The sequence below is a fragment of the Argiope bruennichi genome, chromosome 4 (assembly GCF_947563725.1).
Source record: "Argiope bruennichi chromosome 4, qqArgBrue1.1, whole genome shotgun sequence".
NCBI classification, from domain to species: domain Eukaryota; kingdom Metazoa; phylum Arthropoda; class Arachnida; order Araneae; family Araneidae; genus Argiope; species Argiope bruennichi.
In genome coordinates, this window is record NC_079154.1 from 14,294,982 (window position 1) to 14,317,079 (window position 22,098).

At 28.4% G+C, this 22,098-nt stretch overlaps 1 protein-coding gene across 1 annotated transcript in view; it reads left to right on the forward strand.

Moving 5' to 3' along the window:
* LOC129965897 (allatostatin-A receptor-like) overlaps positions 1–20,920 on the forward strand; it is a 274,603-nt gene extending 253,683 nt beyond the window's left edge. The window contains exon 5 of the mRNA XM_056080165.1: positions 19,064–20,920. Within this exon, the coding sequence (XP_055936140.1) occupies positions 19,375–20,583 (1,209 nt within the window). The 5' untranslated portion in view covers positions 19,064–19,374 and the 3' untranslated portion in view covers positions 20,584–20,920. The remainder of the gene's footprint in view (positions 1–19,063) is intronic.
* The last annotated feature ends 1,178 nt before the right edge of the window (positions 20,921–22,098 follow it).

Below are 22,098 nucleotides of genomic sequence, written 5' to 3' on the forward strand. Positions count from 1 at the left end.
CTCGTCGGAGGATGAAATCAATGTGATCCACAAAAGAAATCATCACTGTAGGTTTTGGGCACTTTTCTTTTTTATTCGGTTTACTTTCGGATATCATTCTTTCTTTGATGTTATGTTCTCACTTGTATTTTCTCTTTTGTAGACGCATTAACCTTGTATAATACAAGGTATGTACATATAAGAAAGTTCTTTGTTATCAGTTGTTTGTGAAGAATAGAACATCAGAAAATAAAAAATAATTATCCAAAGAAATATTTTCTTTATTTAAGATTGTTCACATTATAAGTAAAAATAGAAGTGATAAAAGGAAAGGAAAAAAAATCAAGAAATGGAATTCACCCATGGAGTTTGTGTCGAAACTATATGCACAACTCACAGAAGATTGATGCTCGTCTACTTTCTCATTGTTAAGTAATTTCACACAAGAAATTACTTTAAAAAACAGAAAGTAATGAATGAATCATTCTTAATTTTGCAGTAACTTTTTGGAAGAAATTCAGAATATACCAAAGTGTTCATGGTGCATTGTAAACGTTGTATTTTCTAATTATACCACCATTCGAATGAGTCATGCATTTTCAGTTTCCAAGTAACTATAAACGAATTTTGGACGAAAAAGGGAAATAAGCAAAATTAATTTATTTTCCCACTTTGGATTTCAAATATTTTTTCTTGCAAATAAAAATAACAAAAAAATTAACCATGCTTTAATAGTGCTAAATCATAATATCACCATATGTAATAATCTCCATATGTGCTCCATCTAAATATTTAATCACCATATGTACTCCATCTAAATATTTAATTATATATCAAAGTGATTTTTTTAATAAATACATTTTAGAAGCACAGAATCTATTTTCTCTTTCACTCTTTAAATGTTTATATTTTACGAACGATAATGTAAAGAATTTTGTTCATAATATCTTTGAATTCTATCTCAAATATCTGTAATATTTATGGCATAAAGGCTCAAAGAAAAAATTCATCTTTTGAGACTGGCAGGCGTAATGCTTTCAAATGTTATTTATTTTATAGTTAGTTCTATTCAAGCACTACATCACATATCTTTATGGTATAAATCATTTACTATTTTCTACATTGGAGTAATACGTGTTTTTGAAAACAGTTATTCAACTGTAGAAGCAAAGAAAAGACGCTAAATGATTTATGACTCGTTTTTTCTATATAACATAATATTTTATATTAGAAAACAGCCTATATTTGATAAAATTTGGACATTTCGAATATAAAAATGATACATTGCTAACAAAAGTAAATAAATAGGAAAACAAATCATCCATCTGCAATTTTCTGCTAATTCTTTACTTAATTTGGAACAAATAACTTAATTTATTAGTTACTTGTATGAAAAGATATATGATTAGGATCCATTTGAAAACAAAATTAATAAAATACTCCTTCAGAATTTTAATTCTATTACACAATATTAAAGGGTGTCTCAAAATTAACGCAAGATTTCAATTTGCCCCAATTCATGCAGTAAAGTGTTGACAAACCTATTAGAAAACCATTTGACAAATGATAATTTAGGGTTAGTAAAAACTGACCGTTACACGATAGCACAACGTGTTAACACACGATTTAAATAAAATAAAAAACACCGGGTTTTTTTTCTTTAAATTATTATATGTTATTGAATCATAAAATACACAAGGTAGGATTATATATGGAATAACACATAAGGCAAATGTCCTCTACAGTTTTGTACGCACATACTCATTCTTTTGGCGATGATTATTTTACTGAATTTCGTTGATGCAACGTGAAATATCTTCCTTTAATGCTCGCGTACTTGTGGGCTTGTTGGCATAGACCTAAGACTACAAATAACCCCATAAAAAGAAATAAAATAGTGTGAAATAGCAATATATAGTGGGCCGATTCTCAAATTTTTGAGCTGTGGCCGCCAAACTTTAATTATTTTTGAAATTAAACAATGAAAACATGTTGTTTTATCGTGAAATGCTCCATTTTTATTAACCCTAAACGATCAGCTTCCAAAGGGTTTCTATAGGGTTGCCAGCACTTTACTGCAAAAATAGTGGTAAATTCAAATCTTGCTTTACTTTTAGAATACCATTTTTGTAATGTATTCTTACGAAATTTCCTGGGTTCGTTTGGATAGTGGGGGTTATATGGTGTAAAGAACGCTCAATCACCAGGCGGCAGTAGAAAATAAAACAACGACGTTTATTTACACGAAGACACACAGGACAGCACAAAGACGACAACTATATACAGCACAGAAGATGATTATCTTCAGCCGAGACGTGCAGCATACAACAGTAAACACAGCAGCTCTACTCCGTCGCTGCTCCGCTAGTCCCTGGAAGACGAGTTCTTCACCGTCCCTTCCAACTACTCTTTCTCTCCACTGGTCCACGACTCGACTCACCGTCCACTCCCCGGCAGCTGCAGCTCCTTTTATAGGTCTTAGGAGGAGGGGCTAGAAGCCTCTCAACCAATCAGGAACTTTCGAGGCGTATCTCCGTTCCTACTGGACTAATCGAGAAAATTCTCGATGTTTCGGGTATAATCTATTTTGGCGCCAAAGTCGCCAAGCTCCGTGACCCTCCGACGTGACATTGGATTCCGTCCAATACCGACGACTGTAAAACCTTCTTTCCGATGGTGGAACCAACTATGCTGGGAAGCAGCATTACAGATTCGTAACAGTATGAATAAATTCTTTAGAATCTGTTTTGTTCTTTAAAAAAGCCGTTACTGGAGTACGTTTCAAAGGGCAATTCATAATATACTTACTTTACGATGACGCATAAATGACGAAATTAAGTTGAGAAAATACAATACAAAATACAAAAAATATTGTTATATACTATATTACAAAAAAATACCGTTTGGAAAGTCAGGAGAAGTATAAAAATGTTTGCATTCTAATAAAGCAAACGTATTCTAAGGAATGTAAATTGATTGCTATTTAATTAGATCTAGATAGCACAGCCTGTTGATAATAATGAGAGATGTTATATGATATTAGTCATTATTCCACAATATTATAGAATATTGCGAATATTGATCAATGTCATACAGTATTATGCAGTATTTGTGTGCTAATAGGCTAATGAATCTTACGTTACAAATTTGGCTAAAATTTTAATAGAGATCACAAAGAGTAAGGGGTCTTTTCTGACAGCTGTTGCAAAAAAAAAAAAAAAAAAAAAAAAAAAAAACTGTAAAAGTATACATATAACTGCATGTATAGCAATCGTTTAATACAATTTTTGTCTTTAAAAAATTATTGGTATACTATATTGTTAAGATGATTTTTTAAGAATGCCCGTTTAGTGTAAAAAATATATACATTTTTTTTTTTAGATTTTATTGAAACAAGCAAAAATATACAAAATTTGAATGAAATTCTTATGAGAATTTTTTTCTAACCTAGAAATTATCATATCAATAGCTCTTTATGCTTAAATGTGGACGTTTCAGGCAAATTTGTTATGATTTTTATCTGTACACTGTTTATTTGAAAGATCTTGCCACAGAGTCTTATTTCCATACAATTTATAACTCTCTATTTCATTCTAATGTACCCTCAAGGTCTCAGTAACTCCTGATAACAACTGCTGCCCTAATCTCAAACTCCCTAGGTGTCTTTTCATCATCCAGGGTTATTAAATAGACTTCTGGCAGTCCTCCTTTTCTCCACCTTTTCTCCTCTGGCAGTCCTCCTTTTCTTCTCTCTATATATAATGTTGAAACTGCATAGATATTGAAAATTGGAACAGAACATTTCATATGAATTTTATTCACTCTAATTTTCTTGGATTTAAAGAAAACTGCAGAAGAGATCGGTTCACATTCTGTTGGTTAAAGTCCAATCTTTTAATAAATATTATTTATGCATTTTTCGATATGTATAGTTATTCATTTAGTGTAAAAAATGTAGAATTGTGAAAAAATTACCGAGATTCATTACGCGCATGTGCAGCGTGAAATGATTTCAATCTAATGCTTTTATATTTATATATCAATATTATCATATAATTTCAAGAAGCAATGTTCAAATTTTGATAATTTTCTTCACATTGTGAAAAGTTAATATCATTCTTTCTAAATAATTAAGGTTCCAATTTTATCATTTAATTAAAATAATTTATATTAAATTATGTCGGATTACTTCGTGTCTTATCATACAGACTTTTGTAGAGAATACGTCACATTTTGTTTTTTGCTGTAATACAGGGTGTTCCGAAAAAACGGGGACAAAATGACATGGCAGATCAATTATACAACAAGGATCAAAAATTGCATAGGAACATGGGGTCGCAACTGCGATGCGGAGCCGCTAAAGGGCATCTAAAATAATACATAACACAAAGAGAAGAAACAAAATCAATACAGAACATTTTATTGATAATTACCTACTGACATGCTACTTATGCATGCCAAACGTTGCGCCTACAGGAGGTGCTCAAAGTGTTTACCAGATGCATCGAGACATGCCTGGCATCGACGCTGCATGGAATTGCGCACCTTTTCAAAGATACCAGGTGTATCTCAAACACATCCCGCTGCCTCAACGATTCTTCCTACCAAATCTTCTGGCGTTTCAACAGGTGTTTCATACACAAGTTCTTTTAAAAAGCCCCATAAGAAGAAATCCACTGGAGACTGGTCTGGTGATCGTGGTGGCCATGCAATTGGTCCACCACGACCAATCCAGCCCGAGGAAAAGTAGCCTGAAGATGTACTCTGACGTGTGTACTGAAATGTGCGGGAGCGCCATCGTGTTGAAATTGAATGCGAATAGGCATTGTAACATTATTCAGCATGTCTGGCAGAACCTCTTGCAAGAATATTAGATACGTGGAACCGTTCAGTCTGTCTGGTAGAATGTACGGACCAAGTAAACAGTCTCCTACAATGCCAGCCCACACGTTCACGGAAAATCTTCGTTGTGCTGCGTGCGGACGTGTAGCATGCAGGGTTTTCATCTGCCCACCTATGCAAGTTGTGACAATTCATCACACTCTCTAATGACAATGCAGCCTCATCCATGAACAGAACGCTTGCAGAGAATTGTCGGTCGGGAGCCTTTTCTTGCACATACCACCGCGCAAAATCCATACGACTGCTGTAGTCTCCCGGTTGAAGTGCCTGGACGCGTTGTAAACGATATGGGTAAAGTCCTTCGTCGTGTACAATGCGCCGGGCGATAGTTTGGGGAATATGGGTCTCTCGGGATACAACTCGTATACTTGTTGAAGGATTGCGCTGAAATGCTTGGACAACTCTTTCCTCAGCATCAACTGTCCGAGATATTCGTTGGCGACTTGAATCTGGCTTGTGCATGTCTAACGAGCCGGTTTCACACAATCTTCGGTGAATAGTGGCAAAGAATGAGCGGCTAGGCATCTTTCTACTAGGATATTTTTGACGATACATTCGCTAGGCTTCTCGTCCATTGCAGTTGACCATGCCGTAAACTAAATACATGTCAGCCAATTCGCGGTGCGTGTAACTAGCCATGTTACGCCCAACGCATCCACGACTCGAATGAATTCAATCTCCTTTTGCTCGGCTCGTGTTTGCACCGCAACGCCCTCTCGTGCTTCTCGCGCCCTCTACAGGCGTTTGCGACCCCATGTTCTTTTGCGATTTTTGATCCATGTTGTATGACTGATCTGCCATGTCATTTTGTCTACGTTTTTTCAGAACACCCTTTATATATATTTAGAAAAACCAAATTTTTACTTAATTTATCAATTTCTTTGAAATATACGAAATTATATTTAAAAATTTAGTTATTGAATTAAGTATGAAGTAAGTAAGGAATGAGGGAAATCATTCTTTCATTCCTGGAGTATTAGCAACAAGCATAGTTTGAAATCGTAATATTTCTTATCCAAGACTTTAAAGTTAATTTCTTTTGTAGTATTTCCATTGTGAATTATCTTGATAAATAATTAATTTTATATATATTCAACTAAATGAAAATAGATGTTGATAATGTTTGCTGAAAAATGTTAATGATTACCTTCTGAATGATGACGATACAATAAAGGCCATTTTAAGCATCTGCATATAGGTTTATTGAATATCTCTATTGGCAAAGTAATCTATAACTACTTACATATATGTAGGGTCGTGTTCCCAATCGAAAGAAGACTACACGTTTGCCTTTTCCATATTTTAATAGACGAACACAGGACTACACGAACATTACGCAAAAGAACAAAAGTATAGGATTGGTTGCAATTTAAGCGAACATAGAAGGGTTGTTATCCTTCAACTTCGACGCTCCCATTCTCCCTCTCTAAGTGTCTCCTCTCTTCCGTACGCCTAGCTTGCCTGCTTCTTCGTCTAGGCGGAACACTACTGCCATCTGCAGGCGAGGGAGGGAGAATGGCATATGCTCATACTACATTTAAGCGAGAACAAAATATGTTGTTATGGGTGCAATCCAATTGAAATAACTTATTTAATATTTTAATTAAAATATTTTATATGTGTACATTACAGACAGAGTAAACGATGGATAAAAAAAATCAGAATTTCATGAAATGTGTTCTAATATAGGGTGAAAGATAACAGAAACATAACCTGATAGCTCTTAGAGAGCTAATTGTATATCAGTTATGCAGCAGCTGAATATCACATTAAATCCATTTGTTCAACTTAAGTTTTAGAATGAAATTATTTATCACTTCTAATTTTATAATTCATAATATAAGCAATAAGTTAGAAATCCTAAAGAAATCAGAAATTTTCTTTCTTTTGATAAATTGAATTGAACATTGTTTGTGAGATCTCTTTAATAAAGGAATTTTGTTAATTATTTAGCATATCCCCCCCCAAAAAAAAGGAAAACCATTCAAATAAACATTCTTCTTAACTACAATATTTTAGAATTGTTTTCATATTTTTAATAATGTATGATTAATTTTATTTTATTTTAATGAATTAAAATAGATGCATTCTATATAAAATTTCTTTCCGATTTCCATAACACATTAAGAAAGATAAATCAAAAATTTTAAAAAATTTCATTATTTAAGTAGAATTGATACCTGTTTGATGAAATGTCATAGTTGACCCATTTAGTGTGGATTTTTTTTTCAACTATGTTCAATAATAAAATCTAATATGGCATTAGGCATTTAATATTCCTAATGTAATTTATCATTTATTTTTAAGAATATTTGTCGCATTAAAATTTAAATAAATTCTAAAGTTCAAATTTTGCGAACAAAATTCTTCTCATTAATTCTTTGATTGTTAATATCTAATATAATTTTAAGGCTTTCTTTTTTATTTTTCATTTTTTCTCATTTATTTCCGGCCTGATTGTCTACAAAAAAAATTATAGATACATGAAATTTTATTGCTTTATCGGAGGCAATTTTATACAATACTAGCCGCCTTTGGCGACCAGCCGGTTCACCAAACTTAATGTTCGTTTAAATTTTAATAATTAAATATTTTACGCTACTTTAATAGATTCTTCATCAAAATATTTAAAAACTTCTAATTTTGATAGCCATATAATTCACTCATAATATTATAAATGCCTTCAGTCATAACGTAATATTATCTCTCTAATTTTCTGTTAGCTCCCGTAGAATTTATACTTTAAATTAAAGTGGAACAAATTAATCTGCAATTAATATCATAATATTTTTTACTGAAACAAAGCATTTTTTTATAATATGATTACTGATAACAGAGTCACTGAGCGTTTAAACTTTATGGGCACTAAAGAATATCTTTTTTAATTTATGTAATATCTCAAGACTTTGTCAACAAAATTTTCTGAAATTCATCATGAACAGATCGATTAATTAACAATGTTTCATTTTAATCAAACGCTAAAAAAATAAAACGAATCGTTTAAAATAATCGGTCGAACACAGGTTTAAAAAAAGTACTTCAAAAAACGATGTACTTAAAACTATAAGCATATATAAAAAATATATAACTAACATAAATACAATTTACTTACAAAAGCATGCAACTAACCTAAAAATAATTTAAATCATTCGTTGGTTGTCATGCCAACAGTCAGAACATAATGCGCATGCGTGAATTTTCTTCGCCAGTTACGTTAACGCAATTGCTTGAATTTTTCTACGCCAGTTGGGGTAACGCTATGCAGATTATACATTTTTAATTTCCTTTATTCTGTGTTATTTTAATTCAAAAGTACTTCAGAATGAATCTGAAACATGGATTAATTAACAATGTTTAATTTTAAAAGCATAAAACATTAAGAAAATAAACAGAATCGTTTGAAATAATCCGCCGAAAAATATTAACCCTAGCCTCATTACTGTTGGGAGAAAAAAACAACTGAAGACTTTTTCGTTTGGCGGTGGTAAAAATGAAAGATTTTTTTGGCGGAAAAGTTGGCGGTGCGGAAAATGGAAGATTTTTTTGGCGGGAAAGTTAGTTTTTAATTAATAATTAAAATTCTAATTAAAATTTCAAAAAAAGGGACCCCAGGTGCACATTCCCGACCTCTAAGGTATACATGTACCAAATTTGATAGCTGTATGTCAAATGACCTGGCCTGTAGAGCGCCAACACACACACACACACACACACACACACACACACATTGAGCTTTATTATAAGTATAGATATACGAAAAGCCAGACTCAGGGTTTGATTTGCAATGTATATTTAGTTATGTAGCAAGTAGAATAGCATAATCATATTTAGTAATAAAAATTAACATGCAAGCAAATGTTAAATCATAAGATTATTTTAATTTGGCTTTGTCAATAATGTCGCGATAAATTATTTCCAAATGAATATTTAATGTTTTACATTAGATGTGCAAAAAATTAAATACTAAATTTCGTTGCATATTTCCTTTCGATAATAGAACAATTTTTATCTAAGAAAATTTTTTACAAACTCTATTATTTATATAAGTAACAGTCTATTTAATAATAAAAAACTTTATACATATATTAATCTATGAAAACTTTCAGACATCTTTTTTACATTTTACCTTAATTTTTATCTTTTTTTTTTTTTTACTACCCACCTTGATGTTTTCATAACTTTGAAGATTAGGATTTTTTTAATGCTAAAAATCTCTGCCATTAATCATTCTGGCAAGTCATTTAAGTCCATTTAATAGTGATTTTAATTTAATTATCTCTACTTTTGTTTAATCTCTAGTTTTTAATCTACTGTTTAGAATCAGATATAAAAAATATATTATCTTCCCCAAAAAATTAAGTTAGAAGCCGTTCCTGCTTTTTATTAAATACTTGCCTAAATATTAAAGAAATTAATGTTCTAAATATGTTTCTTTTCGCTCTTACATGTTTTAATTATGAAAGAAAATAGACAGTGAAAAAAGTGTGTGACATAAAATAACTCCATCAATTTAAATTAGTGTCAAAATTGATGATCTATGATTGATATTATTAAGATTTACCTTGATATTGTTTTACATTTATTTTCGTTAAACAAAAAGAATTTGCCTGATTTTTTTTCATTTATTTTCAAACCTTATCTAATTATGTATTTCGCCTATTATAACGTCCTATAAATAATAATTAATATTTAATGCCCAATCATTGTATTGGAATTTAAATATATTAATTAATAAATACATGCCTGCTTTCACTGGTACTAATAATAAGCTAGATTATTTCAGAAAAAAAGTTTTTATAATTTTTTTTTCTGTCACTGATTGCCTGAACGATCTTATTACATTCCTGTAATTCACACTATCAATTTTAATAAGCTCAGATTTTGATTAAAGTGGCTTTTTAATAGAATGTAGCTTAGCATATTTCAGCTAAATATTCTTCGCGTTAATAAAAAAAATGGTAAAAATTTCAGAATTGGAAATCTAAAATAGTATAGAGTACTCAATATAAGCAAAACTGGGTATTTGTTGAAATAAAATATCTATATCTCTGATACAAACAACTTCGACGTTGACTGCATTTGATAAACTGATTAAATGGTTCCCTCTTGTATTAAATTATATAACTATTGCGATAATATATCCTTTAATTTTTTTCCCTAAAAATAGTTCATCATGTATGAAAATAATTGATTCACAATTTGAAATCTTTAAAGGAAATAACCCATCCTCCATATATTTTATAGCAAATACACCTTATCCTAAAGTCCTCACAGCTCACTCTACTTTCTCGTATGCGCATCTCCACATTTAAAAGACTTTCAGTCCTTGCACAAAACGATGCTGGACATCAAAATAAAAATAAATGACGAGAAAATTAAATAGTATGGTTTTGGGAAAGATCTAGAAATAACTTCGCCAATAGCAGTGGTTCGGAATGCCCAAAATTTGCATATAAAATTCATGTTAGCTCTATGGAACAAATTTACAGGTAAAGCATGCAGTGAAACGCAGGGAAGAATCAATTTAGATTGAAACACGAAAGTATGTATTTTCAGTTTGACCTCATTTATCAACGAAAGCTTCATATATTATTCTAATTCTCAATTTTGATAGTTTAGTAATTTTGAAAACATAATAAGTTCTTATATTTTATCTCGTGAATTTTTCAGTAACCTAATGTGGAACATTCGTTTATTTGTTTTCCATTTCTCTGAGATTTATAAGGTCATATAAATCTTATTTCTATGTATAATTTATTTATTCAAAAAAAAATTAGAACATATTTTACATTTTTTATTAAGGTGTATGTACACACTTGAAACTCCGAAAATCGTTCAAATTAACGAATATTTTTTATTGCTTAATAATGTTCTCTGATCCTTTAGCTTTCAAACGATACCAAGATGTTGTCGATATTCGAAATATTTCTCGAGGTATAATTATTTTTCTTGAGGTGCTTTCATTAAAAACTCTAGTTACGGTGTTTTTAAAACTCATTTTATGAAGAATGATATTTTTCCACTATGTTGCTTCATTCAAACAATCATAACTCAACAAGAAATTTACCAAATACAGTTATTTATATATCAAAATAATCTGTATAATATAACGGATGTTTTGTGTTTCAATCAAAGTTATATTTATACAAATAAATTTTTAATAGCTGTTTAAAAGTTAAAATTACTGAATAAATCTCGCTTTTTCTATTCATCGTTGATGAAAAAATTGTTTAAAAAAAGCTATACATTTTTTATAACTTTTTTGAGGCAGACACCAGACAACTAGAATTGTGTGTCTGTACAAATTAGAATTTAAGATATCATGTTTCAAAAAATAGGCAAATTAGCTCATTAAATCTTATTTAATCAATTAATAATTAGTGTAATATGGTTTTTTCCTCACTGAAATGAGTTTAAACATATATTAATAACCTACTGTGAAAAAACTGGATTTTTAAAGTTAAAATTTAAAAAAAATCTTCTAGTGTGTACGTACACCTGACAAACAATGAATAAAATAATGTACGCATTTACCCTGAAAACAATAAATTCAAGTTCACACATTAATTTCTGAATTTTTAAGTATTTAAGTTTTAAGTATTTCAAATAAACATGCTAAGAATATATATATATATATATATATATATATATATATATATATATATATATATATATATATATATATAGAGAGAGAGAGAGAGAGAGAGAGAGAGACCTTAGCAATACACAGATATTATACAGTACATAACATTACGGAAAAATATTCGCATAACATATATATATATATATGTTTGAAGAATATGAATGTGAAATTAAAAATAAAACATATGTCCCTTGATCTATTTAAACTCTAATATTATTATAACATAAAGTTATGTAAAATTATATAAAGCATATAAAAAATATAATACTGTATTTAGTAGGTGAAACTGGCCTGAATACATCACTAAAGTAAATTGAGAACTACCTGTAAAAGAGGAATATACTAATTGCATGAAAAGGAAATGAAAATCCGCAAATCCTCGATACTTACTTTCATTACTGTGTCATGTAATTGCAAATGAGCAAAGCATTTTGGTAATTATTTTAAACATGTACATTGTATGAACACTAAACTGAATTTTTCTACATATTTTTAACTGTCGGATCTATTTAACAACAAACTGTCACTTGAATATTAGAAAAATATTAAATTAGTTTAATTGAGTGAAATATTTCATTGCTTAAACAAAGAACAAATTTTTCCTGCGCTGCAATCTAAGAGCCATAATAAAATCCAATGGTACAACATTATTTTCACTTTTCAAATACTTTTAAGATGTGGTATTAAACCTTGAAAATCTCAAAGACACCTAAGCAATATACAGATACTATACGATGCATACATAATATTACCGAAAATGTCGAATGTCGAACAATATTCTAAAATATTGTTATGCATGTTGTGCAATTTAAGATATAAATATCTTTGATAAACCATTAGAAGAAAAGATGATTACGACTAATTTCAGAAAATGTTTATTCAATAGCTGAAATATATTGGTAAAATAATTTCAGTTCAACCGTTATTAATAATAACTTTATATGGTACTGAAATAAAAAAAAAACTGAGAGAAGGCACGGTCAACTATTTTATATGATTACATGGAGAATGTTTCTCTTTCTCACTGCATGGTCAAAAATATTCAGAATATTCACGTTCAGTTTCAATACTCTTTCATGTGTAGTTTTTATTCATACATTGAAGAGATATAAAGATTATTTCCTCTACTTTCTCTTTGGCCTCTAGTACGCAAAAAAGAAGAAAAAAAAAAGAATATTCTCGTAAGTTTTAAAGATCGAAGAACAGTTGTTTTATTTTTGAAATTAGCATTCCTTAAAAAAATCTTATCAAATAAATCACCTCTCTGGAAAACAGTTTTTAACTATAAAAAAATCTATCCTAAATAACACTTGAATGAGTATTCTTTTTTTCCGTGATTGTCACAGATTTAATAATGTTTCCTTCTTTGTAAGGTTCTTTTGGAATTTATTTTTATTATACTTCTTTTAATTATCATCTCATTACTTTAAAAAAGATATTTCTACAGATATTCTAAAGAAATTTGATAACACTGAAAATACATTTGATGCTTACAAAACACTTTTTATATTCTTACTGGTAAAGAATACGATCCTATGAATAATCAACCAATTATAAAAAAAAACTCATTCTCTGAATATCAAACGATTTGCATATCATTTTTTATCTTTTTCTCTATAATTACTTCTAAAATATTTTTTTACCAAAATTAGAGATCTCAGATCCTGCAGATCACAATTTTGGCCATGAATTTATTAACTAAATTCCAATGGTTTAATTTCAATTCTTTATGGAAAAAGTTTTTTTTTGAAATAAGTATGAAATATTTTAATAAATAATAATTTAATAAACTAAGTTATAAAAGTTTAAATAATGTTAGTTTCTATATCGAGTTTTTAAATTCCATTGAGAAAAAGGCTCTCTTTTATGAACGTGATGAGAATCAAAATGATAATAAAAATATCGTAAATATAACACCGTAAATAGAATTACAAAAGTATCGTTTTTCTATTCATGTTTTTAAACTTTAAATCGCAAAAGATAGGCGGAAATATGCAGATAGCATTTCAAAATTGTTTCAATTTGATATGGTTTATGCTCGAAAGATTTGTTTGAATTGATGTTCCCACATTTTAAGCATATCATTCTTATATCTCGTATCCAAGCAATAGAAGAATAAAATTGTTTCTATTGAGAATATAACGTGATGTAGAGCATATGTTTGGAGGGTTTGGTAATGTTGGCATTACACAGCATATCCTTTAAATGTTGCATGTTTGTATCTTTAAAAATAAATAAATACTTTCTTTAAAAGCTGAGACTCTGGAAAGAATAAAGAATAATATATATAGTTTTTATTTAAATTCTAAGAATTTTTTTAATGAAACAAAAAATTTATCGTTTTTGTATGAAAATGTTATTTTAAAGATACTGTTTTATTGAAGATTTTTTAAAAAAAATATCTGTCGAATTAACTAACAAGTGTGTATTATAACTTCAATTCGTAAATGAATAAACAATTGATTTCACTCTAAAGTTATAATATTAATTAGAATGGAATCAAAATTATACACAAATAATATCTAACTTCTTAAAAATTTAATTATCTTTATGAGATGTCCTAATAAAAAATACATAAAATTAATTCAAGAGTGAAATAGTTGATTTGTTGAGAATAATTTTTTTTTTTCTAAATTGACTTTGAAATTTATTTACATATTTTACATGATAAACTAAAAGGAATTTTCCTAAAATGTTAATGGGTTTTATTTTAATACATTTGTTTTGACATTTTTTTTTCATTCTTAATGTTCATCTTTTATTAAAAAAATATTATAAAAATTCTTTCTCAGATTATTTTCTTTCGAAAAAATTACCACCAAGAATTGCAAGATCACCTCCCTTAAATATTTACTATTTTTTTTTTTTTTTGAAACTAAGAAAATTGGAAACTATATTAAGAATGAAGCGAGCAGAAAAAACAATGCCGGAAATGATTCTACTTTGATTATCAATGATTTTTTTTTAGTTGGAGTTACTGTTTTCTGGATATATAATACACTTTTATCATTTTTTCTTAGTGCATAAGTTGAAATATCATTTAAAATTGAATAAAAACTAACTAATTGGATTTATCTGTTTTTGATCTTCATGAAATTGAGTTATCTTTCAACATGTTGAAATAATTAAAGGTAATTTCTTAATCTCTTTGTTATATCATACGACCCGAATATAAATTGAATATCTCGAATGATTTTCAGAATATTTCTTCAATCTAAAATAATGAGACAAATATTTTCAATGAGGATAAATTAGAGATAGATCATTTATGATATGAAATTATGATTTGCCTTATTAATAAAGATAAGTTGTAAACTTTTTCAAATGTGATCAGATAATTTTTGTTTCTTCATATATGTTTTCCGTCGGTATGTATATCATAAAAATAATTTTCCGACAATAAATATTTTTTCACCCAATTTAAACATTGTTATTTGAAACCTAATTAATCGACTCACCAATAGATGGCGCTCGTAATGGAAACATATATTTTAAAATTCTTAGCACGAGAAAGGTATACTAATCAAATAGCTTCTTTAATAGAAAAAGTGAAGATATAATAGATGCAACATCAAAAAATAGTGAAATAGGTTATTGCAAAAGATTTTATTCATGAAGAATCCGTGTGATTTCATTTCATGATTATCGATTCCTTGATTTAATTATAAGTAGTTTCATTTCATATTAAACCAATTTCCCTGCCGTTTATATATAATAGCTCTTCAGACTCTGTATAAATTTGATGTAAATTCAGAAGAAACGAATTGTAACTTTCGTTTCAATAGATAAATTATGAATCATAATAAATAGTAAAATGTATTACATTCGTATATAATTCATAATAAATAGTTAAATATATTATATTCGTATATAATAGAAAATTTTCAAATCTTATCTAAAAATTTTCATTCTGCAATTTTTTAAATTATATTCATAAATAACTTTTGTTTAGTCACTTTATAATAATGAGACACTCTTTTATAGATTTATTATTTTTTTTGCATGAAAATATTTGGTTTAAACTTAAAACCTCATCAGATGTGCTATAATTTTAATATCCAATTTTGGCTTTTTGGCTTCTGTTTAATGAAATTGCATCATGTAATTAGTTTAAGTTCTTAACCATGATAGGTAATAATTGTTTTTTTCCTGTCTAGACAGTTCACAAACAGTTTAAACTTTTTTTGTTTTTTTTACAGTCACTTTTCATTGAAAGGGGTGTTTTCTAGTATTTCTTAGCTGATGAATAAGCTCTTTTTTAAAATTTTGATAAGTGATGGGCGTGGCAAATGAGATAAGGGAAATAAATAACAACGGCCTTCAATTTTCAGAATTATTATTATTTTTTTAATATTGATATTTAGGAATTGTTGATATTGTTGAAATATTTTAGTAGCCATTTCTATTCAAAGACTGATTAAAGGAAATAAGAATTAATTAATTAAATTAACTTTAAAATCATAAATAATCATTCACTTTAAATATTTCTAATAACGCTTATAAATAAATAAAAGTATCTTAAGACAACTCAACTAAACTAATTAGAACTTTATTTGTATTCTTTTACTGATCTTATTAGCACAAAATGCTCCACAATATTGCTGTGTAGTCTTGATATAACAATGTGAATTAACATAAACAATATAATACTATATGCGGAATGTCGAGACATATCATTGAGATATCATACTTATGATAAATAAGGAAATAAGAAAAGAATTTACGGAAAGTCAACTTGGTGTTCTGATTGGTTTACCGTCTATAATGTAATAAAATTGTCGAAGTTCAAACACTAAATATAATTTAGTTTGATGAACCGGACTTAAAAAATTGCATTCAGATAAAATTAAACTTAGAATAATAGTCTTATGCTGTTCCATAGTCAAATTAGTTATCTCAAAACTAAATTAGAAATGGAATTTTTTGGTTAGTTAGATTTCTGTTCCCTTTCAAAGAAACAAGAGGTATTTGGAGGCAGAATTCGTAATTTTGGACCTTGATTAAATGATGGTGTCGTCACCTGAGTCTGTATTTCCCTTATAAGCTATTATACCACACCAATGAATCGAAATTTGGGGCAAACTCATTTAAAATCCTCCGGATCCACATAATTGGTAGTCTATCAATGGAATCATATTCCGATTATGGTGTTCGTCGGTCCCGAAATTGGTATCTTGCCACCATGTCATCAGTAAAATTGGTGATTTTTGATTTGCTGTAATTATTATTAGTGTTGATTACTCTTTGTTGAACTTTCATTATAAAGAGAATGAAACTTGCAAATTGATGATGATCAGATATATCTTTTTATATAAACTTCCACAATATATATATAATTAATGAATGTATTAAAAGCCCTCCGAATTTTTATATATATTTTCTATTTTGAACAAAAATGATACATTTCTGGTTTTATAGCAAATACAATTGCTGCTTCAAGTTCAACGAATCATAATTAGAATATTTAAATAGCTAAAACTAAAATTTCATTTAAAAAAGGATTCAATTAGGTTAAAATACATTTGCTGAAAAAAATATAGAATTTTATATAAAATATGTAAATATATTAAAAGTAAAATATTTTCATAGATTAATTTTTTCTGAAATTTCAAATAGTTTACTTTTTTTCCTACTAACATTATTCGAAAATGTTTTTAAATTCGTACATTAAAATTCTTATGAAAAAATTACAATTAGCAGATAAATATTTATTTTTTAAGAAAAATAAATGTGATTGAGATAATTATGTTTTCTTAAGAGAAGGTACATATATATTTTTCTCTACTTTTTTTCTGAGTTCTGAGCCCTTTTGAAAACTTTTCGTATATAATATAGTTTTTTCTCTTTAAGTGAAAAAAAGTAACGATTCCGAGAAAATAATCTAAAGGTTTTAATATCTATAAATAATAAATACTATCTCAGTCAAAAAAAGTCATTACTCACATCATTCAAAATAAATCATAATTCTTGATAGGCAAAAAACAGTTATAAAAATGCTCATATTTGGACAATAACATTGTTGCAGATTTCGGTTAAGATTTTGAATTATAAGAAACTTTAAAATTAATACTTGAAACTGGGAAAGTCAAGGAACATTTTTTGACACCTTAAATGCCAGAGGGACTTGCCATGTAAACATCATAGGAGAGGGAAGAACTTTTTTTATTACTTAGAAAAAGTTGTTTGCCGACGGTTAAAGTTTATAAAAAGGGTTCCTTTTATTTTTAACGTAACTTGTTCAAAACTTTGAACGAAAATTTGTCTTATCGATTGGAGTTTTGATGCCTATCATTTTTTTTTCCATGAAAGTACTTTTGACTATCTTAAAGAATGCATTTAGCTAACTATAATACTAATTCTTAATGTTAATAATTATTTGCTAAAATCTTATTATTTTACAAAAGCGAAAATTAAAATAAAATAATGTTAATCTATTTTTAATATTAATTAAGATATATAGTGAAGTTTAACTACACATTTTTTTTTGTTTGTTAAAATACAATAAATAAAATGTATTCAAAAATTGATCAAAAGTATTTATTTCTTTGAAATAATTAAAAATTTTATTTCGATTATCCCTTTTTTAAATTTAAATATCTCTCCATCGAAGAGATATCTGCATATGACCGTAATCGACTTTCGTTTTTCACTTCTTCAAACTCATTATCAGCTAGCTCTCAAGCGATTAATTCTTAAAATAACAACCAAAAATATATAATACCTTGTCAACTTAATTTTAATAGACGAACTTATAATGTATTTCAAGGAATTATTTCCTGCCTTAGTAAGGACTAAATTAGAAAATTAATGAATTAAATGAAAATGCTTATTTTAATATTTTTAGTTTTGATAAGAAAAAAATCATGAGTTTTAAATTTATAAAAAAGCTTAAAATAATTAATTTAAAATAATATCTGCCTTTTAGTCAAAAACAGTAAAAGTTGTTTAGTTAAAAAAAAATTATGAAAAGTTATTTAATTTTTTTTCATGCGTAACTCCTAAAAATTTTAAATCTTTATAAATAATATTTTCCTTTATAAATAATTGTTCAAGTTACTCAAAGTGCCCCCGATATTTGGCTGACTTTTTGGCAAGAACCAACAAAAATAATTAATTGAAATGTTATGCATTTCACCCATGCTCCATTTGAAGCCAAACGAAAATCTCGTATGTGATTTTATATATGATTCAAAAAAAATACATACAATTCAAACATGTATAAAAGTGGATGTGTGTGTTTATTTAGTTTTTGTTGATTATATGAAAAATAAATTTGTATCCAAGTAAAATTATTATTTTTTATTTTTTCTATTAATGAATAAGAAAAATTATTTAATGTACATTTAGTTAATTATTTTTACTATCTAATTGAAATGTTTTATATGTTTGAAGAAAGACAGTTTCTTGTTATTTATTTCTTTGTTATTCTTTCATTCTTTTCTCCTTAAAAAATATCATATCGTTTATAATAGAACAGATATTTCTTTTCATATGTATCATGCTTTTTCTCTCTAAAAGTTTACTTTGTATTTTTTTCAGACTATAAAGAAGGAACTTATTGGCGACCTATCATCTAAAGAATTTTCCTTACAGATGCTTCATCAGATCTCTTTTAATGATTATTCAGTGTCCAGAAAATATCTACTGAAGAAGGAATATGCAACAATATCCAATTACTTGTTGAAATTTTAAACAAAAATATATACAATTATTTACTGTTTCGATTTTTAACCTATATTATATTGTTATAATTATTTTTAACATTTTATTTTTTTCTGAAATAAGTAGGAAAATAAATGATAAGCAGTTTATTTGTATAATTTAAATAATTTCTTGCCCAAAAATTCAAAATGAATGGTAACGAATACCTCGATATTGATGCTGAAATACAGGAAACACCCCCTATGGTAGAATTTGAAGACATATCTGACATCTTGAATTCTAATCTCAGCCTGAAATCTCAGGCAGGTATTCTTTGCAACAGTTCTTTGTTGAGCAATGGTACTGATTGCGGCAACATGTCTGATTATGATTATGGCCGTCACGATTACAGTGACGCTTTCGCAATGGAACATATACTCAGTATAGTAGTTCCTATTCTCTTTGGCGTTATCGTTGTTGTTGGTCTCTTTGGCAACGCCCTTGTGGTGATTGTGGTTACTTGTAACCCACAGATGCGGTCTACTACCAATCTCTTGATTATTAATCTGGCTATGGCTGATCTCCTCTTTATTGTATTCTGTGTGCCTTTTACGGCTTGGGATTATGCTCTGCCTTACTGGCCCTTCGGGGATGCCTGGTGTAGAATCGTACAGTATCTGGTAATAGTTTGTGCTTATGCCAGCATATATACGCTCGTTTTAATGTCATTAGACAGATTCTTGGCGGTGGTCCATCCCGTCACATCCATGTCAATTCGGACTGAAAAAAATGCCTACATTGCCATAGGACTCATGTGGGTTGTTATTCTTTTAAGTTGTATCCCAGCATTGCAAAGTCATGGAGAAATGTTTTACATGTTCGCTTATACCGAATATTCAGTATGTGTTTTTCTCGCTACAATGGGATACAACTATGCAGCATTCCAAATCTGTTTCTTCTTGTCTTCTTACATTATTCCATTAGGATTGATTTTCTGTCTGTACATGCTGATGCTTAAAAGATTGTGGTTTGGCGTTGCACCAGGTGGCCACATGAGTGCTGAGAGCGTTAAGTCTAAGAAAAGAGTTACAAGAATGGTCGTAGTTGTGGTGGTGATATTTGCATTCTGCTGGTGTCCAATACAGATTGTACTTGTGCTAAAAAGTGTGAGCGCCTTTGAGCTGAACCCAGCCAATATAGTCATACAGATTACATCACATATCCTGGCATACATGAATTCTTGTGTAAACCCTATCCTGTATGCTTTCTTATCTGATAACTTTCGCAAAGCTTTCAGGAAGGTGATATATTGCAATTCTAGATACAATCGACCTCAGAGAACCACACATGAGAGAAATGATCGAGAAACTGGCACATGCGCAACAAAAACAACAAAAGTTGTTAATGATATAGTGTAAACTCAAGTTGCAATGATAGGAGATTGTTACACTGTGGTAAAAGTACAATAATTTAAAAAAACAAAAACACACAGAGATTTCTCGAGTAAAAAAAAGTTTCAATATCCTAACTAAATTAAATATTTCAGTTTCAAAACTATGTTTAAAATTTTCAACGATAAAAATTCCATTTAAGTTTTGCCAAATAATTATCTCTGATACGTAATATATCGTATTCCAAGATTCCAGAATAACATGGTTTTCGAAGATTTGGTATGAAAACACCAATTGAGACTTTATTTCTTATTTTTTTAAAGTATTATCTCAATTGTAATGCAGACATATTATTCAATTTACTCATTCTCTCTCTCTCTCTCTATATATATATATATATGTATGTATATGTGTGTGTATAAATGCATGCACATATGTTTCATTTATAATTTCTGCATTCATTCTTTTTTTGTGTAATGTCCATAGAGATACAACGGATGTTTGTTTTTAAATATTTGTTAATGCGTTTTAAATGTAGCTCAACCAATGTTTTAAAAATTTCATTTGTTTTTTGTTAATAGTATTGCATGTAACTAAGCCTTTTTTTAATTTTATGATTTACGATATTCATCTTAACATTCAATGTATTTTTTTAAAATTTTGATCTGTTTAAATATATTTTATATCAAATATGTTAAGGGATCCAATTATTTTGACATTAAAACTTCAAGTTTATGCATAATATTAGCAGAACATACATCTGTTTTGTATAGAATCCAAATATTTAGTTTCGAAACATTTTGTTTGATTCTACATTTGGTATTTATTCAGTTTTGAAGTAGTAACAATAGATTTTAAACCGTGAGCTTTTCAGATGAGTATATTAGAACATTTCTGTATATTCATTTTCTCTTTAGTCAAAACAAATGTACATTGACTGAGTAATGTATAACTGTATTCGTTTATAACAATAAGTAAAATATAACCTTTACAAACTTGTAGGTAGAGGTTCATAAAAATGTCTTAGATTGTGTGTAGAAAAGAACCGAATCTAATGTTTGTTCAATGGATTTATTACTATTCATAGATAGAAAGCAACTTTTCTAAAGACACAAGTAATTATTTTTTTATGTTCCAACTGTTAAATTAATATTTATAAATTTCTAAAAGATCATTCTATGAAAAACAGATTTAAAATACTATGGAGGAGAAATGCATATTTTTGTGTCTGTTTTTAATATATAAATTATTTATGAAATCATATTATTGTACGTCCATGTAAAGACAACTGATGTTATTTTGATCTATTCTATTTTAAATATTCTTGTTCTGGCATGTTGAAATTTTAAATACTTCAATCGATTCTAAAACTCTTTAACAGCTTTTTTACTATCATCATTCTGAACTGAAATGCGATAGTAAAAATATGCGTGATTCATTGATGTAATTAAAGGGATCAATTAGATAGGATTGACATCTTTATTGAATTAAATTAGAATCTTGGTAATTTTGCTATATGACATTACTATTAGAAAATCTATT